This window comes from Rhopilema esculentum, chromosome 16 (assembly GCF_057945365.1).
Source record: "Rhopilema esculentum isolate cy_ngs chromosome 16, ASM5794536v1, whole genome shotgun sequence".
In the NCBI taxonomy this organism is placed as follows: Eukaryota; Metazoa; Cnidaria; class Scyphozoa; order Rhizostomeae; family Rhizostomatidae; genus Rhopilema; species Rhopilema esculentum.
Genome location: NC_142830.1, coordinates 3,267,007 through 3,291,093, shown reverse-complemented (window position 1 = coordinate 3,291,093; position 24,087 = coordinate 3,267,007). Strand labels below are relative to the sequence as shown.

The 24,087-nt window shown below is 35.0% G+C and overlaps 1 protein-coding gene across 3 annotated transcripts in view; it reads left to right on the top strand.

Annotated features, from left to right (window-relative positions):
* Nucleotides 1-19,825, top strand: part of LOC135682242 (cyclin-dependent-like kinase 5) — a 77,680-nt gene extending 57,855 nt beyond the window's left edge. Inside the window, exons 1-13 of one of the 3 annotated variants that reach the window (XM_065197039.2) lie at nucleotides 2,029-2,133; nucleotides 3,751-3,862; nucleotides 5,856-5,944; nucleotides 6,395-6,462; nucleotides 6,738-6,798; nucleotides 7,421-7,477; nucleotides 8,129-8,224; nucleotides 9,699-9,773; nucleotides 10,435-10,531; nucleotides 11,353-11,422; nucleotides 12,307-12,367; nucleotides 13,342-13,419; nucleotides 14,773-19,825. In XM_065197039.2, the coding sequence (XP_065053111.1) occupies nucleotides 3,826-3,862; nucleotides 5,856-5,944; nucleotides 6,395-6,462; nucleotides 6,738-6,798; nucleotides 7,421-7,477; nucleotides 8,129-8,224; nucleotides 9,699-9,773; nucleotides 10,435-10,531; nucleotides 11,353-11,422; nucleotides 12,307-12,367; nucleotides 13,342-13,419; nucleotides 14,773-14,868 (885 nt within the window). In that variant the 5' untranslated portion in view covers nucleotides 2,029-2,133; nucleotides 3,751-3,825 and the 3' untranslated portion in view covers nucleotides 14,869-19,825. Of the gene's footprint in view, nucleotides 1-2,028; nucleotides 2,134-2,168; nucleotides 2,475-3,750; nucleotides 3,863-5,855; nucleotides 5,945-6,394; nucleotides 6,463-6,737; nucleotides 6,799-7,420; nucleotides 7,478-8,128; nucleotides 8,225-9,698; nucleotides 9,774-10,434; nucleotides 10,532-11,352; nucleotides 11,423-12,306; nucleotides 12,368-13,341; nucleotides 13,420-14,772 lie in introns of those variants that run through there. The other 2 variants (XM_065197041.2, XM_065197040.2) reach the window with 2 other exon arrangements.
* The last annotated feature ends 4,262 nt before the right edge of the window (nucleotides 19,826-24,087 follow it).

The following is a 24,087-nucleotide window of genomic DNA, read 5'->3' as shown; positions in this document are numbered from 1 at the left end:
ACACAGTCTCATTACTCAAACTTTTTCAACTTTCACAATATTTTCAGGTTTTTCTGCCTTCTAAGAATCAAATTTACATAGTTGTGAACATAGTTATGGAAATTTGTCAGACAATGAGTAATATTATTTCAGATAAAATTATTTGTATGAAATATATTGCACAATACATGGATCTAATCGTAATATTTCTGTATGCTAAAACCCCTTAAAAATAATCGATAACTAAACCAGAGAAAACAATTATGACAGAAATCCAGTGATGGGTTGTCAAATTATGTTCAAAGATCACGGTGGACAACAAAATGGTAAAAAACTTTCGAGTTGTAGTTATAACAGAACAAACAAGGGGGCCAAAATTAACAATAGTAAGAAAAATAAACTGCTGGCCAAGAACCCCAGTGATGCATAAGGCAAGCATGTACATTGAAAATCTAATAGAATTCCTGCAAAAAAGCACAAATTGCTGTAGTTCCCCCTTATACAAAGCTATAAAAAACATAAAAAGAGTTGCCCATTTGTTTATATTGTACATTAAATTGTGCGAGGAAAATATGGTCTTTTCCTGTATTTTCTGTTGTGTGATTGCAACAAATCCATCAAAAAGCAATGAAAGCAAAACAAGTGAAACTCCAAAGTTGTTTTGTTTTCTATCGTTAGATTTTGTGTTTGTTTTGCTTGCATTTTCAAGCATGAACATGCAAACTCCTGTTACAACCAGTAAAACGCTTGCACATTTCTTTAATGTGTATGCACGTCGAACTACGATGATACTCATGAGTAATATTACCAAGGGCTTGCCAGATTTACCAACGATCTGAGTCGGGTAATTCACATAATTCAGTGCTGCATTTGCTGTCGACATTGCCATAACATAAGACAAAGAACAAGCCACTATTAAAAAAGTGGTTTTTAAATTTATGCCCTGTCCTTCCTTTCCTGCTGCATTACTTCGATTTCTTAGTGTTTTGAAAAGAAGGAAAAACTTCGCGATCGTTGCATTGAAAGCTGTTGTTACCATAATAATTGACGTGTAAAATTGAAAGCCATTCTCCATGGAAACTTTTTCAACGACTAGGCCATTTGCAAGGTAGCTGCAAAATATCCCTATAAAGCAAACAGAGAGTAAAATATAACGTCCTTTATATTGTTCTCCGTTCATCTCTCTGCCCACATAAAATTCTCAAAGTTGAACGCAAATTTCTTTGAAAGTAAACCTGCTGAATTTATAGCTAAAAAATTTTTTTCGACCAGTAAAGACCACCATGTTAGGCCCTTTTAGCCTCACTCTCATAAGCCGTGGGACTTCCCCATTGATGATGTCATTGGACTTCCCCATGCACCTTTTGAATTGTTCTGGCCGTGGGAATAACCCACTAGTAGCAATCGAGAAACATATTATAATAAAAATTTCGCCTTAATTTATACCAGTTTAAGCCTCTCTTCGTCATTTGCATTGATTTTAAAACTCGCGAAAATCTTCCTCGCGTTCGATAGTTTCCGGTTGTATCGACCGCAGATGGTTTTAAAAACAGTTATCATTAAATATTGTTTCATGCTAATATTGTATCAGTTAATATTGTATCAAAAATGACTTTTATTTGTGCTACTCATATTGGTATCTTTTCCAGCATCTTTCAGAATTCCATTACCCAATGAAATTTTCTTTCCTTTTCTTCAAAGTATGATAAACATGCTCTTCTTCCATTTTAAATTTTTTGTGTATTCATAGAGAAAATCGCAGTGTTCTTTAAAATTCCCCAAATGTATATTCGTCCGAAACATCCAAAAATATGTTCTAAAATAATTTGCTGATAAAACAAATCGGCAAATGGGCAGAAGTTCAATGCGCTAAAGCGCCTTTAACAAGGACAAAACAATAGCAAAATTTAAAAAATTGCTAAATTTGGTGTGAGTTTGTAGCGCCCCCATTGCCCCTATTCTTGGAGAAGTGTTCGGTTATGGGATTTCCTATGGGATTCCCCTCCAGTTTGATTTTGAAGAAAGTTGGAAAGAATAGGGGAGTTCCTTAGAAACGCATGCGCTCGAGGTTACTTCTCGTTACAAGAAGAGACAGATGTAGAGCGGGCTTGAGAATTGTCAAAAAACCGAAGCTTGAAGCATCACTTTAAACAGGTAACAGCCTAGGTACCACCATAAAAATATAGAAACATTTTAAAGTGATTTGATACTGATCAGTAAATTCTATTCACGTGCATGTTTCACGAGGCTAGGGTCACGTATATATTAATGAAATTCCTAAGGCCTAAACTAAACAACCGGAATTTACCTGTTGTCTGATGATTTATTTTCTATTGTTCCCATAACACAAGATGATAAAAATTGACTTTGCAGTCCCGAAATTTTCGCTAACTGGCTGTCTTTTATTTTGGCTCGTTTTTGTTGTCTATTTAGCCTTACAGCTATTTATTTTGTGACCAAAATATTTGCCCAAGTGTTCGGGTAGGTGTGACCAGGTAAGGTTTATAATTATGGCAAAAAATTTTTTAGGGTAAGCTGCTTGTTAATAATTGTGTAAAGTTTCGGGAATGCTAAGATATGTTTTGGCCCTGAAATACCAATAATTATAAAAGTTAGGTTGATTTATTAACAAACTTTGAAACAGCAAGGCTTCGGGGTGCATTTTCTGTGGTTTTAGAGAGCCCACTGAGTGTAAACATACACATATACCTTCAAGAATCAACACACATATGCTAAAGTACCAAGCACATTCCATAATTTAGAAGTTTAAGAATATCCCATTTAATTTTTATGCTTTTAGTATGTTCTTTGACTTTCTTTTTTTACCCTTAAAGGTATTCAGCCATTTTTCCTCTTTGAGCCAGTGTGTAATCTATTTATGTCACATGCTGCAGAAATGATTTTGTCAGTTCAATTCTTTGTCTCTGTTGTTGAAGGAACTCTTTTAGTGTAACAAAAATTGGGCATTGTTGTGAATTTATTTGATGCTGTTCGTTCACTAATAAAACCATCCTTCAATAAACGTGTCATATTTTCATGCAGAGGACACAGAGCCAGAGAAGAGACTATGTGACTATGTGTTTCTTGATTCTAACTGAACTCTAAACTAGAATTACTTACAAATTAACATACTTCTTTAAAGAAATGAATATCTAAAATTAACACAAATGTTGTGAGAAAAACAAAAGATAGAAAGGGGGAGTAAAGGTGATGAGTAAATTGAATAGCATGCCAAAGATTAAGTAAACAATACAGATTAGCAAATATGTGTGATATGAGAATGACATAGAAGATGCCTGTGCTGCGATTTGAGAATGTGATGGAAAGAATGGGAAGGAAAATTAACGTAAACAGGTTCAAGTAGAGTCACTACAAACTTTTGGACCCTAGTGTTGTTTGATTAGGTCTAACATGGGCTAAGTTATTTGGATTTCCTAATGAATATGGTTTCGAGTCTGTGCACATCAGTCTTAAATGTATACCATCAAAATGCCTTTTGAAATATTTATAATTGTACTAATTGCTCAAAAAATGAAAGATAATGATTAAAAATTTTTTAGTGTTATATTAAATTTATCTTCATGTGACAAATTAGTATTTTAAGTATGCTCTACCCTTTAATATCCATCTGTAACTCTTACTGACAAAGAAATACAGTCATTTTAACTCATTAATAAAGATCATAGAATATAAATTGCACCAGGAATCTGTTAATCAATATTTTGTTTTACAGTTGAGGGACCATTAAACTTTTCAATTTTTTTCATTTAGGCACTTATCTTTGGGGTATGAAAAATCTTACTAGAGGAATATAGCTTAAAGGAAAAGAGGAATATACTTAACACAATGGAGAAGTATCTGAAGATAGAGAAAATTGGAGAAGGTAATTTTGAAGTATGCTCAAAAGCTTTTTGCAGCAAATTTTAGATTGTTCTGTTGTCCCTCTGTAAATTTTAAATAGATCACTTAATAGATTTACTCTTTTGAAAGCTTAGTTTTATTTTCCATTGGATATGTTCCCTGAGAGAAGGAAATATACACTCTTCCCACGAAAGTACGCAGACAGTTCAAAGATCAATTGCGCTTTCAGACCAAAACAAATTTAGGCTCACAATAATGACTTTTGGATATAGTGATGAATTTTTTTTGAGAAACCCTAGCAAAATAAATCAGAACATCAAAATGCTGCGAAGCTTCTGCACTTTCTATTCTGTATTATTTTTTGTTAAAATGAGAAACCTTTGTGCTACAAGCCTTACGCAAGTTGACTGATGTCAAATAAAGCGGAGAACAGAAAATTCAGGTGTCTTGGACTCAGTTAAAATGGGCCAATAAAACATGGTAATTTTTTACAAACTGCTTTTTGAGACACAAATATTTTCGAATAAAAAGAAATACAACATGTTTACTCTCAGGTGGGAAAAATATTAGCATGGGGATGCCACCAATCGATTATAAAAAATGGATGACATTTGGTAACATTTTACCAGATCATAGACTTTCTTGCAAAGCAAACATATCATTCAGTCCAGGGCCATAAAGCAATATTATTTCTTTATTGCTGCAAGTTATGCTGAAATCAGTCTGTACGAGGATACATTCACAATTCTTTATCATTTCCCTTGCAATATTTACTGACAGCTTTTGAAAGTTCAATTGTTTGTTAACATTTAATGCAATTTTGCGTAATAATGTAAACCAGTTTTGATGCAAATTTTGTTAGGGAAGAATGCTCAGACGTTGGTGTCTTATTGACCGTGATAAATTGTTTATGCTTATTGTTTTTCAAGTATTTTGCAATGTCCCAGACTGGAAACTTTGTTTCATGTGCAGGCAAGTTCACACACCTGACTATGCAACTGTGTGCCCCGAAATCACTTTTAAGAAATTTGTATTTGTTCATCATTTGAAATGTATTCAAATAGGGACTTTTTGCGCGACCAATATGCAAAAGGGCGCAGATGGAAAAGTTTAATGCGCCGGCAATAAGTCGCTCGACAAATTTTCCAGTCTGGCATATGTCAAAAGTTGCAGCCTTTGTGCATCCAATGATATAGCAACTTAAGGACAGCTTTTTCCCATTCATTGTGATAAAACATTATCTCTAGACACTGCTCAGAAGTCAATTCTTGTGTTTCGGTCGCTACCATCTTGAGGAAAAACCCTCACAGAGTTTGCTTACCTATCGATGAGATTATTTTTTTTCAACGAATAAATAGATTAAAGGTCAAGAAAGCTTTAAGAAAAAATTCAAGGAAATTGACAAAAAAGTTTTTATGAAAACTGCCTTTGAAATCTGTTAATAAATTTCTCTAACAAACAGATTGCAACAAAATTCGAAACTGTCTGGATACTTTTGTGAGGGAAGTGTATATCCTATAGATGTAGAGATTCATCTGACATTGACTGGTGGTATAGCCCAGCCTACTACACAGAAATCTTAAATACGTGGCCAAAAATCTACAGACTACAGGCTATATATATTCTCACTGATTTAGAAACAAAACAAAAGCTTAAAAACTTTGTCAGCCATTGTCAACAAAGTTTAAAAGACATAAAGGCTCAAATCAAAAAAACAAAAGAGAACACACAACGACAAAAGTTAGACATTCTTACCTAGTTCCTGCTCATCAAAAAATATCATATTGAAAATCTTGTTTTAGTGATATTGTGTATTTTGAATGAGAACTCTTAAACATTTCAACATGCTTAAATACATATAGCACCCCCATTACTCTCCTTGATTTGTAAAGGACTGCTATTCACTGCACACATGGAAATTAACCATCCTACTATTTTTACTCAAAGTGTCTGTTGTCTAAGGAAGCAACAATAGTTTCCCATAGCTAGTGATGCATAGTATTGTTTGATTTCAGGTACTTATGGGACTGTATATAAGGCAAAAGACAGAAATACCCATGAAGTTGTTGCATTAAAAAGAGTAAGACTGGATGAAGATGATGAGGTTGGTTTTCATTTCTAAATTCTAACTCACTTCAAGTATCTAGTTTTGTCAGAATATAGCACTATACTTTTAAAATGTGTTTTAGCATACCATTTAAAGCATTTTTATTTGATATTGCTTAGGCAAACACTGGAGCTTTTCATCCAACATTCTTGGTAGTATATATCATCAGAACATTGAACAAAAGCTCAAAGCTAGGCTATATTTCTACCCATTTCTACCTTTACCTGTTTCCACTTTTCCATACTATTTTCAGATATTAATATTATTTTCTCTATTATTTTCTTGGCACAAAGTAAAGGCTATAGATAGGTAAAATGCCACAAAGGCTATGTTTTGATGTTTTTTACTTAAACATCTTAAAACATAGAGTTACTATGCAGCCACAAGTTTGTAATGATAAAAAGCTCTTGTTGTTCAAGATTGCTCATGTTTTAATGAAAATTTTAGGGCATTCCTAGTTCTGCACTAAGGGAAATTTGCCTCCTCAAAGAGCTGAATCACAAGAATATTGTTAGGTGAGGTACCTTTTTGTACAGTTATCATTATCCTTACAAAAGTATCAGTGAAGACCAAGTTGCAGAGATCTCTGTCACCTCATCTACAGACAAGTCATTAGGCCATTGGCATAATTATTAAGTTATGAAAGTACTCATTGAAGAATTCAAATTTCAGCATCATTTTGATCCTAAAGCAAAATTTTGCTGTATGTAGCTTGTTACTGTAATTATTTTTTATTCCTTGATTATCATTCTTGGTTTAGATGTAGCTGAATTTTTTATATCTTATTCAGGGTCCTTGATGTATTACATAGCTGCAAAAAGCTTACCATTGTATTTGAGTATTGTGACCAAGTGAGTTCCAGTTACTTTGGTATTTTATGATATTAAAATGTAAAGGAAATACTACTTTTGTAAAGGAAATAGAGATCTTGAGGTGTTGATGGCTATTATTTCATGTGTATCATCTTCTTTTGATTAGATGACATTTTTGAAGATTGTCACTTCTTCTAATTTGAATGGGTTGTCACTTCTTCTAATTTATTGAATCGGTCCCAACATTCACTGCTTCATTTCCCTTTTAAACTATATATTATGTTATCTTTATTACTCGAATGTCAAATGAACAAAGAGGGCTGTTGTTAAAAATTTGTGATCTCCATGTGCATAACATAATTATATTAATATGAACTGCTCTGCTTATTTTTTAAAAGACATTGCGACTTTGCCTGGTGCACATAAAATATGCTTTGGTTTCTATCCTTGTTCCTTCTCACCTCCTTTTAGCTTTCCATTTCTCCATAGCGATATTCATTTTTTTTCTTAATTATGAGCCCACAGAATTCAAGGAAAATTTCCTTTGTGCTTGCTATTTTTGTATATGTTGTTGACAAATCTTGTTTGTGTTACAGTCTTTATCTAGTCATAGAAATTACTGAGGGAAATGAAAATCTGATTATGTGATTTTTTTTTCTAGGATTTGAAGAAATATTTCGACACCTGTCAAGGTGAAATGGATCTAAACACAGTCAAGGTGTTACTTTACATTGGTCCTTCAGATGCTCTTGTGCACTTGCCATTTAGCATCTTTTTTTAAGTGAATTCATTAATGCTGAGAGATTTCTGTATCTTCTTGGCAGGTTGAGAAGATTTTGTCAATGCACCTGTAACCTCTTTATAGAGGTTTAAATTGATCTACATTTGAATAAAGAATAGGATGCAATAAGTGACCTGTGAGCCATTTATTAATTGGGCAAAGTGTAATTTGGACAGGTCTTGGTATTATGTGAACTCACGAGCTCATACGGTGGCAGTGCCAGCCATTATGCTTTCAGGGGGAGCAGTGATTGAAGAAAATGCCCTTTTACCAGCAGGGACTGCTAATTTTACCAATGGCTAATTGCCATGACGAACATTTGGGTAGACCAAGGTAGTTTCAAAGTCATAGAATAACGTCGCAAAAAATACTCTGCCAATGTATTGCCCCTCCCTCAATATTTTCTCATCGAATTTAGATTTAGTACAATATCGTTCCTGTTGAGATACGGGGACGGCTCCCCCTAGTCCCAACCACCCCCTGTGACGCCTCCATGGAGTGCATAAAGCTTTCCGTTGCAACTGAGATTCTTTCTATCATTTTATATTTACTGCAGTCCTGATAATTCTCCTTTAACTTTTTTTGTAGTCATTCATGTATCAGCTTTTGCGAGGATTAGCATTTTGTCATACAAATAACATTCTACACCGAGATCTGAAGCCACAAAATTTGCTTATTAACAAGGTATTACGTCATAATTACGTCAATATTAGTTATCTCAACAGATTCCATGCTACCAATTGATGTTTGAATTATGTCATAATTATGTTTACTCAAAGCCAGGTACTAGATGCTTATTTCTTTAATGAATTTGAACAGCTGACATCAAATTCGAAGCCACCAAATTCAAACATTTGTGTCTAATGCTGATTCACCAAGCATCAAATCTCTATTGCCAACACAAGGCTCCTTACCCCCAAGATAAAACACACATTCGGAAAAGGTCGCACAAATCATATGCTCCTATCTTTGGCTCATACATTTCAATAAACCAGACTTATAAACGACAAATACAAGAACAAATGGTTTCGTAAGTCACTTGTGCAGATATGCGTGTTCAAGCGAATTTAGAAAATATTTGACATGAAAGTTGGGTTATTTCTTTTGAGGCGGATTGCACTGCTCCCGTGATTCCACTCACCCACTTATTGATTGGCTAATAAATTGATTGACGGATGACTCAAGCCACTTAAGAGTCTGTTCTGTCTTAAGGCTCAAAGTGTCGTATTCCTGTTTTTTTATAGACTAGCAACTAGCGTCTTATTCAGAGAAAATAAACGATAAAATGTCAGAAAAACCGTTTGCTTCAGACAATATGAAAGGGATGTGAGCATGTTTTTAAGCAGAATGGAAATTGGAGAAATTTTGATTTTTTTACCGGCATGATTTCAAAAGTGAACATGTAGATTGGCGCAAAAATTATAATGTAAAAAGTAGGATTATATTCCAGTTGATAAATCTCCAATTATTTAAGATGGAAACGTCAAACTTTTCTCCAATCTAGCGAAATTTTTTCCCCATATTTAATCCTACCTTTAATTTCCCCATATTTAATATCGCTCTTATCCTGGGTTCTCTCCACATTTTGAGCTAATCGAGTGCTTTGTTAATATATGCATTGGAGAAAACCAATGTTCTGCCTCTTTTTTATAACTTGACTTTTTGGAGGAATGCTTGAAATAAGTTTACTTTTTTGTCTAAGGTACCAATATAGTGTAAGCAGTCTCTAGAACTTAGACTTCGTATTTGAGAGCTAGGTTATTGATGTATCCAAACAGGAAAGATAAAGTGGACGAATAGAAATATTTTCTCGATGGCATAAAGCTGTTTCTGAATAATAACTTTATCTCGATACATAACAATTTTTCTCTCTTAACTTTTCTTGCGGTGTTTTTGCAATTTTATCTTTATATTTACTATTTTTCAGAAAAGGCTTTTAATATAAACAAGGACCTACTGTCATAAATGATCATGTTTATCCCTTTCCTAGCTGGATCTATCTAGACAAGGATACCATCGAAATAGCTATTTATATTTGAAAAGCTATTTAACCATCCAGAAATAGGTACACTTATATTTTACTCCCAAGATTAAAGTTTACTTCACCCTATTCCCTCTCAATTTTTATACCTCTCAAACACATTTTTATTTGTATTAGAAAGATGAGCTGAAGTTGGCAGATTTTGGCCTAGCCAGGGCTTTCGGCATTCCGGTGCGCTGCTTCTCCGCAGAGGTATTTACTTTGATATTTCATCAATAATAAGCTGTTTTCTTTGGAATATTTCTGCAATATAACCGCAAGCTTTGATATTTTAAATTCTTACTTTATTTGAATTTTGAAGATTTTATTTAATTTTATTGCGTTATTAGGAAATTTATTTCACAAACATCCTTCCCCTGACATTCGTCCTCTTTCGAACTCAAAATATTTTCAAATGAATCGCTAGATCTTTAACCAATTATCATCAGCCAATTTTAGATAGGCTATATTATGATATCAAAGTCTCTGCATTTTTCATTGGCAGTTTTCATTTAGTATTCCTTGACTTTTGTCTCACATTTGCTTGTTAAATTGAACAATTTTGTCTGTATGTCATTGGTATCATGTTAAAAATGTTAATTACAAGTACATCTCATTTCCATTATAATGGCGTGGTAAGAAAACAAATCTCTGCCAAAAGTATATTTATTAATTAAACACGTAGATTATTCTACGATACTCGTTGCTACAGTGACTTGCAACATAAAATAAGATAAAGGGGACAGCTTAGTCTGTCGAATTACGTGATGTATACTGCTAGAAACTTTTACTGCAAGTAACTATAACTGCAAATAAATAGAAACTACGTAAAGTTTGTCCCCAGTTCAAACTGGCATTTCTGGTTGCATTTTAGGTCGTTACGTTGTGGTATCGACCTCCTGATGTTCTGATGGGCGCCAAAATGTATACAACATCTATTGATATTTGGTCTGCTGGCTGCATTTTCGCGGGTATCTATATTATCCCTTGCGTTTCAATATATTTACATTTTTTGCAAATAGGTTACTTTTCATTCACCGTTGTTTATTCACATTTCGTGTAAATATGTTACGTTATATTCAACGCTTTTCATTCACCATCAGAATGCTAAAACATACCATTGGCGCATTCATAATACCTGCCCAAGACCTGCATCAGGCAGGGAGTGTGTTATGTGAACGTTCCAGGCCGCATATTTGTTGTAACTTTTGGCTAAAAAAGGTATTGAAAGAATGCTAGTACGTCTGTGTAGAAAAAATTGTGCATCCAATCGAAGTTCATTCTTATTCAACTTTCAGTACCAAATACCCCCATATAAACATATATTTGTATGTGTGTTTATACTTATAATTAAATATCTAAATATATTCATATTGCAGTAAGAGTGTAATTCATTTAGTTATAAGGTTTTGTTGAATTATGTTGTATTAGTTTCACGCATATTTGAGGGAAATTGCAAAAATTGGACGTATCAATGCTTTGTAAGCTTTAATTACGCTGAATACTAAATAATAAAACAAACCTGGTCATTTTTCGACTATTTTAATGACTTGCGTATCATATCTATTGAAACTTTTCATTTTTATCGCTTGAAATATTTTCATTAAAAGAAAGATGGCATGTAAGATACCAACAAGCCCAATTGATGCTTGATTTATTAATCTCACAAGTTATTTACAAGATGCATTCGCAGCATGGTATTTTGTAGTATATATCCAATGTTCGTGGCAGTGTCTACTCTTTGTATGAGTAAGTTGTGTTTAGTTTGAAACAGTCATATATTCTTTTCTAGAAATGGCAAATGGCGGTAGACCAATCTTTCCAGGAAGCGATGTTGATGACCAGTTAAAAAGAATCTTCCGGTCAGTTCAGTGTCACAGCTATTATAGGCGCTTCTATTGTGCTGTTCAGTTAAATTTTTAAGACAAATTTGCTACCAAAGACACATTTGCTACCAAAGACACATTTGCTACCAACGACACATTTGCTACCAAAGACACATTTGCTACCACACTAACCAAAACTAAGATTTGCTAGCAGTTGTTTTAACAACTGATTTTTTTATACAAATAAGCCATTTTAAATTCTGTACCTTACCTAAAAATTATTAGATAGAAAAGTTACAATACGAGCTGTTCCTTGTGATTAAAATCATAATACATGTTTGGCTAACTGAAATGGATTTTTGCAGGTTGATCAATTTTTCAAATCAGTTTGCCTAGTTAATTTCAGTTCCTTTGTTAGGGACCTACTCTACTTCGTTAAAGAATAAATGCTTAATGAAACCAGCCACAAATTGTTTCAAGCCTCAGGCTACTGAGCTTCAGAGACACAACAAACTCATTATCTGATGCAAAACAGTTAATACTGACATATGGTGTTTTAATTTCTCGATTAGCGTCATTCATTTGGTTTTGCTACAGCTGGTGAGGAAGAACGGAGCTGTCTTCATGTTTGTGTTATCTTAAAAAATTTCCCAATTAGCAATCCATCCTTATATTAAAAAAGTTATCTATTATTTTGCATTTTTCCCTTCAAAGAAAATTATTTATTATTTTTAGGACATTCCCATTTAACTATTGATTTTCCGTTTCTTCAAGTCGTTCTCTTGATACCTTTTGGGGCATACCCGCTTAGCATATCCCCTTCCCTGATGTGTCGGTTTCTGCGTACCTGAAAACTTTTGCCTTTATTTAACCATTATTGCAATTCCCTCCGTTTTGAATTAATTTTTTATAAATTACAGGCTGCGTGGTTCGCCGTCTGAAGAGAACTGGCCAGGTGTTTCAAAGCTACCAGATTACAAGGTAGTTAATTGCTTGCTTGAATCATTTAACTGCTTGAATCCTCGGATAACTCTATTCTTACCAATCTTACCGAAAGCGAAACCTTATGTATCCCAGGTTGTTCTTTTTTCATGACGTTCTTCTCAACTTGCATTAGAATTGGGCTGTAATTGTGCAAACAAGTAATTGTACAGAGTGCTTGGTTTCAAGGATCATTTGCATTGGGATTGGTCTGCTGTTAATAGCTTTTAATTCAGCTAGTTTTATGTCCGTTGGTTCTTTTAAAGAGTCATAACTTTATTGACTTTTCACAAATTTTTGGTTTATTTTTGAACGCATTATTTGTCTGATAAAATAAAGGACAACAATCTCTTGTTATCGATATGGCAGGTATAACGGACCCATTTTTTTGCCTGCCAGAAAAGTATTCTGTCTGCTTCTCAGTTTCAAAATGGAAGATTTTATGAATTATTGTACCGCATGTTTATTGTTTATTGTACCGCAAACAAACTTTATCTTCTTATATGGATGTTCGACAAAATTACTTTTGAATTCATTTCATAGTATATATAACGAATTTTATGTCGCGTTGCAATACATCAGAATATTTTTATGGGTTGAGAAAGTATTTCGCTTATTAGAATATGTTTATGTGCTATGTAATATGGGTTAAACAAAGATGTACGGCACCAAGGCATGTTTGGTTTATGAAAAGATCTTCCCTGTAAAAGGCCAATAATTCTATTTTCACACAAACCGTTTCACTAAAGATAGACAGTTGATAAAAACTACTGTACATAAAAATCTGATAGGCCTTTTCAGAAAGCCTATCACAGCTTCACAGATGTTGCTCCATCATACAAAATCGAAAGAAGTTCCATTTTCAGTCTTTTGACTGTCTTCTCATGTAGGAAAAACTAAATTCTTGAAATTTCCCAGTAAAAGATTTGTTATGTTGATTACAGAATTATGGACTTTTGCTTGTATCTTTCCAGGAATTCAACATTCATCAGTCAATATCGCTGCAATCTGTTGTTCCTACATTGTCGGCTGCTGGTAGAGACCTCTTGCAGGTTTGTTGTGCCAGTAATTTTAGCCTTGGTTTTTATATCACATTTTAGCTGTATTGAGTCATTTTTTCCTTAGGTTGCGCTGCTTGACCTAAATCACCTAAAATAAACCTTTTTTAGTGGCGATTGGTGGTTTTTAAACCCGGGGGGGGTGTACTTGGATACCAAAACGACGGGGGGTGTGCACTCCTAAGATTGTTTTGGTGAACCGGCTTTAGAAAAAGAAGCTAAAAATGACACCCAGCTTTTGAGTTTTTTGAAAAAAGAACGAAGGAAACCAAAAACTTTGGTGCCAGTTGCCATGGTTGCCAGAACACCACAAAAACAACGAGCGGGCAGCCTCTTTGCTGTTATTTTTGAATAGAAAAAAACGAAAATCAGGCAACCGGCTTTAGATTATATCCTTTGAACAGATACCCGGCCTAAGAATAAATTGCTGAAAATGATACCCGGAAAGACGTGCACATCCTGTCAGCAAAATATACTAAGTACCCCCCCCCCCCCTCCCCGGGTTTTTAAAGCATGGCGATTCGGAGTTGTGTTTTTCTAAACATGATATTATGAGTAGTAACCCGCTGAATAGATATTTTAAAAAACCTCTCTTGAGGGTTGAAAAGCATCCATGTTATTGCAGCTAAGCTGTAACATGGACTCGAATGTACACAAGATTGAAAAATAACATGTTCGCGTTGTCATTATAAAGTCTTTCTTGTGTTCATGTATGCTGTTTGTAGACATCAAAGACCCTGAATAGAATGACTTGTACTTTGTACGCCGGTTTCTTTATCTATCATTGTTTCTGATAATGTCTAAGGTCTGCTTCAAGTTTCATTTTTGGCCTTTTGGTTGCTTTGTTGGCAGGTGTTTTAATAGTCAGTTAATGTGTTGCTAAGTGGAGCTTCAATATACCGCGGTGACAGTGCTCTCAAAGGTTTAGATTATCCTTGATATCATACAATGTAACTGATAGCTTAAGTGGCACCATATACTTGATTCTAGAACGGCAGGGAAAGGTGGAAGCACTTGTTTTCATACCTGAAAGCTTTTATTGCTTTAGCTCATTTGTTTTGACCTCCCTGAAAGATTTTCTGTTCAGACGTGCTAACAAGATCAGTAGTTCGAACATCTCTACCCTCTAACTCACCTAGCTTCCCAAATCCTGTATGCTATGTTTGCTTCAAATGCCCCCTGTTCAAGCATATTGCCAGAATTCCGTATGTGGAAGCTGGAAAACCGATAGCCCGGTAAACAAGCATACTGCCCAAAATATGACTCAGTTTACACAACCTCAGTTATTACATGGCCGATATTGGCTCTGCTATTAAGCTTAAATTTTCCATTGGTTTTTCTTCGCAGAATCATTTAGTTCTGAATCCTGCGAATCGAATTTCCGCTGACGCCGCAATGCAGCATATTTATTTTGCTGACATCAACCAAATACTCAGAAATTGATGAAAGAGAAATATTATACTTTAGCCCTTAAAGGAACGAAATAAAGAAGATTTAATTGTAAATAGGTAGATGGAAAACAGGTCTTTGTTTTATTTTCTTAAATGATATTTATTATATTAAATGTAGGTAGATGTATTAAGTTTACTAGATTTAAAATAATGTTTTCTGAAATGAAAAAATTGAAATAAACTGTTATATGCAATCATCATCATTTTCGAAAAATATCAGTTGGCAAAGACAATCTATCTTAAAAATAAAAACTAACCATAATGAATTTCCTTTGAAAATTTTTTGTACCATTGTTAATTCTAAAATCCAATTCCTCTTTCCTGTTGGTCCTGGTGTTTTCCCGCTCTCCTTTTTAATCTTTGCCTCGTTCATTGCTACTCTTTTTTCCTAACCCTTATTTTTCCGTTCAATTCCTTCGCAATTTCCTTAATCTTTCCTTCTTTTCCCGTCCTCCTACTAGAATTTACAAACTCTAACACGTCATTCGGGTTATGTCTTCAAACAAACTACATTAATAAAAAAAATGCATGTAAGGAACTTAAGTGGGCTTTTCTGAAAATTAAAATGTTCTGCTAGAAAGGATCGGAGATATACTGAAGTTAAAAAGTTATTTTCATTCTTTGTAGCTATCCAGACTCATAAATCCTTATCTTGGGGGACTTTCTTTTCAGTTCGATGAACTGACGAAAGTTAAGTTTAAAAAGTTAACTAGCAAATCAAGAAAACTGCTAGCAAATTTATAGAAAAATTTGTAGTAAAAATTTGATTGTATTGAAAGCCCCCTGATAAATTCATTCAAAAATGCTATGCATTGCAAAGATTATCTTCATATTCGTCTTAACAATCTTCATATCGTTTGCTTGCTTCTTGTTCAGTATCCATTATTGTAACGAACTGTGAAGCTTTAGAGACATAGCTCTTAAGCCAAACAGCTTATAAATCTACTTTCTTTGCTGAACCGAAAATCACGTCATCTAGCAGCTTAAAAGTATTTGAGTAGGGAACTGTTTCATATTTTGCGAAATGTGCGATTTGTAATGTCATGAAAATTAGTAGGTAAACGTCTGATCAAATTTGTTTTTCGCATTAAATCATTTTACTTATCTTTTGAGCAAGTATGTACTGTTGAATTTCCGATGCAGATGTTAAATCAAGCCCTAGTTTTTCTTCCTTTATCCTAATGGCCTTCGTTTTTAGCACAGAAGCGAGAATTTATATGTTGATTTCGCCATCCACTTTGTTTTCGCAATAAAACTGTTGTTTTTCTTTTCCAACACAACGATCAACATCATTATTGCAATCACACTCAGCTGCCCAAGCAAGTTCTTCCCTATTCTAAATGTTAATTTTAATAGTATGCATGTCAATCGTTTGATAATCAAACCATGTCGTTAGAGACATTATATTTGTCTGTGTTTTCCTGTTCCATACCACTCATAAAGGTTCATTTTCACGTTGAACACTTTAATTGCATTCTAGTGCCAGATCATTGTATAGCAAGGCAACAATGCTTTTTCAACAAACATTTCAAGGTCTTTATGAATAAACAGCGACAGCCCTTAGATTTTCAAATACTTCACATAAGGTCTTGCTGTTTGGCCGGTATTTCGTAATGTATTGGCCATAACTGACACTGAATTATATGTTTTGCTCAGTTTGGGATGGGCTACGGCCTTGGTGGAGCGTTATCTTCGATAAGATTGCATAGAATCGATAGAATATTACAAGCTTTCTTCAGAATCTCCCTATTTGTATTCGAACTGCCCATTCGACCAATTTCTTATAAGAATTGCCTGCTAGTGAGTAGTATCCCCTACCATCATCCTTCTACGGCCACCCACTGTTCGGCTCACACTTTTGCTAAGGCTGTCGTACCCAGACTACTAATCAGAAACGCCGGTCAGAATTTTCGGCATTATCAGAATTTTCGGCATTGTCTTTCGGAATTCTCTATAATTATGTTTCAAAAATTAGAATTCGTCTCCAATTTAATGATTTTGCTCGAATCTATGTACTTCCACAAAATTGATTGCTGAATTTGCCCCTAAAAAATTATCCCTAAAACCCGTCACCTCATTGGCTAAGACACAACTTTAGTGAAGATTAGGGGATGCAAGAACGTGTTTTGTCTGCTTTTTTTAATTCCTCTAACCCTCTTGTATCTTTTGTTGATTCTCGGCTTCCCTTTTTCAGTCAAAGCCTGCTTAGTCAGCCAGATAAAGTCTGACTCTCAACGCGAGTATAGAAGTTTCGCGATAAATGCTGTTACTAATTTTCGCATCAAGTTCTTAAATCATGAATTTTGTATTAATTAGTATGTGATATTTGTGTAAACAGTAAAAAATTTAACGTGCCCCTGCAAGATCAAAGAAGAAAGTCATGACTCTTATTACCTGCACTATGAGGTAAACAAAAGAAAAACATTACCATTCTGGGAACATAACATAACCAGCATAGAACGAATGATACAGCGAATGATGTCTTAACAGTTAGCTTTATAACAGCCGTCTTCACTCAATAGGGAGTCAAGAGTAATGTAGAGTCAAGAGTCTAAACTATTTACAAGGATATGCCTTTATTCAACCGTCTTTTTTAAGAATCTAGACTCTACATTATGTTGAAGTTCCTCATAGACAACACGTTCTTATTGCTCATCCTACGAGGGTACATAAGCTAGACAACACAGGATGCTTCTTTGTTTCATTTATCTGTCTTCATTTCGTGAGGTCAGGATTTGTAAATAGCGTTCAATTATTCGACCAACACAAGTCACTGTAAATGTAAGCAGATTTCAGAATATATAGTTGGTTAACCTGACAAGTCTGTGCAAAATATTGGAATATTGCACCAATTGTAATAGATATTGCCAATATAAGGACAACTTTATCTTCTTCTTTTCTTATGCGGTTATTGCATATGAAAATTTGGCTGATGAATGCACAGAAATACATTTGTGAGGCCGAAATTACAACATCTTGAGTTACAAAATACTTTTCTCTTTTGTTCGTCGAATTTTTGCATAATTGTTTCCTTAAACATGGGTTGAATGTTGATCAGTCAATCTCCACCCCCAACCCCCCCCCCCCCCCCCTCCCCATTCAACTACCATAGTTTCACATGCCTTATTTTTACCTGCTAAGGCTATATAATTGTAATAGAGTACTTTTGACTGTTATTGAGATGCCCCTTGTAAGAATGGACTTATGTAGATCTTGTATGGGTATAGCATTTTACTTAGTTTTGGGATTGAGTTGAATTGTAAGTTAGATGCTTAACGTGCATTACGTTGATTTATTTTTCAAGATAAGAACAGTTCTCTTTTGAAAGCAGATGCGCAGCAATTAGAGAAAGCTGAATTATTCCTTTCATTTGCTTTTTGCAAAAGTTATTTACCAACAGACCCGTTCACATGCAGTATTGGAAGTTGCAAAGCAAATACCCTTAGTAAAACACGATATTTTGGTTGACCTGAAGACGTTATCAAGTAAATTTGCTACCTTGTATTACCCAGTTAATAGCAGGAAAAGATTTATAAATTCAGCGTGCTTAACGCTTAAGTATTGCTTCCAACGACGACTTCAAAGCTTTTCCTTGGAGATGCATTAATTTGTATCATACCATTGATACTAGTAACAAATTAATTTTTAAGAGACAGTTGATCGGGAGTACATTTTTTTAGCGTTAAATTTGGATTAAGAGACCAGTAATCATTTTATGATAGACATGAAAACCAGCTTAAAACCCCTTTTCGCGAAACTATGTTTTCGGGGGTAAACCCAGTGTAATCAGGACAACATTCATTCATATATAATGCCCCTTGAGTTCCTTCCCATCCACCGTGTGAAATAAAAGACATCTTGGATATTAATAGGCATCCCCTTCTTTTTCATATTAAATTTAAGCAACGTTATTTTAATAAGACGTTTTGTTCTTTGCGTCTGATGATTTGAGGCCACTGCGTTACGTAATTTAGTTACATGTACCGATCCTGCTCTTGTCGTAGCTTACAAAATTTTATAACATTTCTATATTTTTCAGTAAAGAAAGAAGGTACGCAAGAGAAACGCTCAATTGCAGTTCCAGCAATCTCAAACGTCGAATTTACAGTGTATCAATTACATTGGCGCTATCTTCGAGTGTTCGATGTTGTTACTTTCGATACAAATTTTCATTCATAAATATTGCCTACGTTTTCACATGCATGATGTATCTAGAAATGTCAGAGTGAAAGCGTTTTAAAACACATTATGGCAGATTAAATAGCCCTTTTTCTCTGTATTTTTGGACACAATGACACATGCACAATCTCAAGACAAGTGTTAATAGGAAGTTGCGTAGTTGGAAGTAGCGAACGTTTTGGGGGAAAGGAATCAATTTCAACCGAACAAAAACAGACCCATGCGTTCTTTTGTGGCATACCATGGGCCTATCCGTTGAATTATGGCCTATTTCTTTCGGTTTTGTATAATTGTTAATATTACTATAACTAATAATTGGAAATTCAGCATTAATGCTCTAAAAAGAATGCATTCATTCAACAAGATTGAAACCCTGCTTCTTCGCTTTGATCTTCACGTTCTATTTGCGAACTAGCTAAGGACGATGTGCCTATGACATTCTATATACAATTCGTACTGTAGAGACAGAACAGATCTACTAGCAACACCATCAGTCTGTGAAGCTGTGGTGTAACGAATGTATGCTGAAAATGTTTTGTCAAAACTCTGCTTCAACAGAAGGCCTGTTCATTTTAACGGAAAAAAGCTGTCTTTTGAATGCGCTGTTTGCAGCACCTTATTGTTTGCTGCCATCTTCTACAACGACAGGTCTCCATTGTTCTTTCCTGCATTTTCAGTTTATGTATAATGCATTTGTATAATCTGAAGCATAAACATATCTTTAACAGCTTAGTTTAAAGCGCCAGGACCTGAAAATGCCAAAGACCAAACGACTCAAAATCGTTATCTGCAATGCCAGGTTTCTAAGGATGCTCCAGTTTCCAGAGCCTCCACTTGATACCTGACCTTTTGAAATTTCCTTTATTTCAGTACCTAATAATGAAAAAACTTCTTTTCGTTTTACAAATAAATTTTTATCTTGATATTTAATTTTGTGCATTATTTTATTGTATCCCAATTTTAAGGCGTTTTCCGTAAGTTTTTCACATCTATTGTTGAAGAATGATGCCAATCTGAGGCAGCGGCGTTCTGTAAAACGTTATCAATCAAGCAAGGGTGATGCATTCTTTAACAGCATTGTAGGAGAACTCGCTCAGTCGTTTTCTATAACTATGAAGCATTGACCTCGAACTTAACGACAGGCCATCTGCAGTTTCTATAGACTTTTAGCGAACATGTCTAAATCATCTTTCGTCTGTGTTTGTGTTTGACGGATAATCGTGCGAATCGCGGGTATCGTCCGGCCTGGGGCTTAGTACTATGCTATGATATCCCGATGAAACGCCTTGCTTTAGACTCTTTAACTTGCTAACTGCAGAATTATCGTTCGTTGCTTCCACGCGAATTTCATCTATAACGTTGCCATTTTTTGTGTTTGATTTACCCGGATCGTCATTGCTAGTTAATTCCGCTTGGTCCATTTTGGCGTACTTTCCCTTGCCAACTTCGTTTCCCATGTTTTTGAACACAGCGATTTGGTTTAAAATCGATTCTAACAGCTGTTTACAGTGAATTCTTCTCAAACTAGACTTAGGCCATTTGAATTCGTTTCGTCAGTGTTAGATCCAGCTCTGAATAGCACCAGGTGACTCTCAATGTGCGGCCTTTCCTGATACTCTTTATTATAGTCTTCATTAATTATTAATTTTTTTATCGAGCATGCCACCGGCAAAATTTGTCCATCAATTTTGTTTCTGTGTGCGCAACCAGTAGAAATGATGCCTTTAGTCCAAGTTTCCAGGGGGTGCTAATATTTCAAAGTGATTTCACCTGCTCATTAACGTGAGTAAATACGCGCACGAAAACCAAAGCGTTGCTTTGAACCTTATAAGAAGCAATTCATTGAGAGCATGTGAAATTTCTTCGGCTCTGGCTGAATTTTTGCGAAAGCTGTTCCTGCAGATATGTTTTGTTGTCCATTGCTTTAATCCTAAATCCGTAAATCTTTTTTGTTGTGATTATTACATGTCGCGTCTTAGAATTGGCCTTTGTAGAAGTCTGTAATCTCCGGCTACACCTTAGTTATGCGATCTTTCTCGTATCGAAGAATGTAATTTGCCTTTCTTTGCCGCGAAATCGTTGAACAGAAACTGAAATATTTAGAGCTCTCGTAACTTTTTTGCTGGGATACAAATTGCTTCAAAGAAAAGATCAATTCAACCAGCTCTGATGCCTATAAATAGGTTTACACACAGTGACAGTGTATTGCAGAGGACAATCGATGTCCCGTATTCTGCCCTTATTTAAGCAGCTTTGCTTGCCATGGCTTTGTAGAGAAATTTCGTTGTATTATGACTTTTACAAAACTGATTGACAAAGGCAGGTTTTCTCGAGGTGCAGGTAAGAAGGGACACTTAGCCTAAAAAGAGACACTTTTACACAAACTCTCAAAAAGGCACTTCTAAGAAAAAGGGGTTTTTCAAAACAGCTTTGAAGGAGCATGTGTCTCTGGTTCCAACGTCCCGTCTCTGGAGAAGGCGGGAACCCGTTAAAAATTGCGGTCACAAAGATGTATTGTGAGCGCTCCACTTTTTCGAGCAACATGGCAGCATGAGTGACGCAAATGGCTTGCAACCAAAAGGAAGTTTGAGAAACTTCTGGTGGCGATTATCTCTATCCAAGCATTTAATGCTTGTTTTTTATTGTTTTGAAAAACGACAGTCCCCTATGAAAGGTCCTTCAAAAGCAAGAACCTGCTATTGCTTTCAAGTTAAATCGTTTTCAGGAGTTTTATAAACAAATAGAATATCTTTTATTCATCTGTTGGGTACTAAAGTAGATCCCTTAGAGCTATTGTCACAGTGAGCGGTGGGACCAACCCTCAGCAGGAACATCAAAGGATTGAAGATAATCTCTACCGCTACTTCGCCTCCTCTCCGCATCGAGGTCACTGTGCTTGCACAGTTTATTACGTTCTGATGTGAGATATTTTCCGGTCACATGATCCAATCCGCTATTCAAAGAACAAACATAGTACCTTTAAAACCTTCTACACCCTAGACCATCCTCAGTTTTTTCGAGCGCATTATTCAAAACGCAATGAGTCAAGAAGAAGAAGATTCATAGCCACAATCAACCCTCTCCGCGTAATTTTTTTGCATGACTTTATTTTTTTGATTGATTACCTTATCTCATTTGTATCGTTATTTGTCTAAATCTATTCCCAATTTTGCATTTACTCTACCCGTTGACCGCTTCATCTGACCACCTTAAGCGACCAGTCAAGTTAGTTGTAAAGAATTGGTGAAACTTTTGAAGAATTTTTGTGTTGTATGTATTGTAATGTATTACATTGTATTGTATTGAAATGTATTACATTGTATTGTGTTGGATTCTTTTAAGAGTTCGAAGAAAGTGGATGAAAAAGCGCGATATTGCGGAGCTCTACATTTTCCAAAGTCTAATTGCCTGGTAATTTTTTGCTTCGATTCCTGAAGTTTTCTTAGTTTTTCCTATGTTCTTTATTCGTTTTTTATGGCGCGCTTTTTATAAAAGAAATGGATAAGAAATCATTCAAGATCTGTCTATCTGTCTATTTGTCTGTTTGTCCATTTGTTTAAAAGAAATCATTTAATAACTAACTATCAATGAAACACAGACGATATTTGCCCTCTTTAAGTACGGCTATGCTGCAAAGATTCGCAATGTTTCCTGTCGTGTTTAAACTTAAACATTTATTTTTCCATTTAAAAAACTCTTGCTAGGAAACCTTATTGTTTTAACTTTGCTAATTTTAACCTTTTGATTGTAATCACAAACAGCTAACGAAACTCAAGCGTAAATCCCGAAACACATAATGCTGCTTAATGAAAAGAAGTAAAGTAAGTACGGACCGACATTTGCTTCCCAAAAAGTGAACCACGGAGTAGAAGGGCCTAGGATTTCATGGGTCATCTTTCTTAAGAAGGGGGGAAATAATGAAGATTGAAAACTTAAATGTTTTAATTACTACTACGGGCAGATGGACAAGCTCTTCTCAACCTTGAAGTTCGATACATTATTGAGGTACCTTTTGCTATTGTGCGCTCTGCCGACCTTCAAAATAAAGTTGGGGAACGAGAGACTGTTCTTGTTTTCTTTTCTCATTGCGAATGATGACGATAGGTTCTATAGTTTTATGTTTAGAAAACAACTTTTTGGTTATTCCTTTTTTTATAATATAGGTACATGGGCCGAAATGGCTGTTAACCTAATTACAATTTGTTTCTACTAATGTATTTATGATGATTATATACAAAACTTAACAAAACTGGAAATTTTATGCAAAACTGATCACAAAACAAGGCTGAGTTACCGCGTTTCTATAAACTAATCAACTTTTTGTTAAAAATTTACATTAATATTTAATAAAGAAAAATATAAAGAGCTTTGAAAAACATTGGCTCTAAGACATTGATGGCAGCGTTTTCCGACCCCTTTCTCTTCATCTTAGACCCCATTTACACTAGAGTGTTTTATCCGGGTGATTTTTTTTCCGTTTACGTTGCTGCAGCAGCTATTTCAAAAAAATGCAAACAGAGATAATACAATTTTTTGCAGAATTTCATCCATGATAGTTCAGGAAACAGCGAAAATGATCCGAAAAATTTTCAAAAGCGCGCCAATTTTTTTCCTGCACCGTTTCGTTATCATATTTAAATGGCCTCAATATGAAACAGAAAGCCTCAGTGTGTAGTGTATGCGTATTTATCGGGATAAAACCGTTTACATTCCCCTTTGTCGGATAATTTTCTATCAGGATAAAAATCTATTCAATTTCGTAGCAATTTATTCAAATATTTGTACGGCAAAGCGGATAAATATCTACACGGATAAAATTCGGTCGTGTAGACGGAGAGCCTATCTGCATAAATTTTTATCCGGATAAAACTTTATCCGGATAAAACACTCTAGTGTAAGCGGGGCCTTAAACCATGTTTCCCTCCCAATGGCGAGCATTGCAGAGCGATATCATGCCGTTAATATCATTTACCACTCAAATGAAATAATTTTTGTACGCCCCCTAGTTCTAAGCCAATGAAATACTGAACTG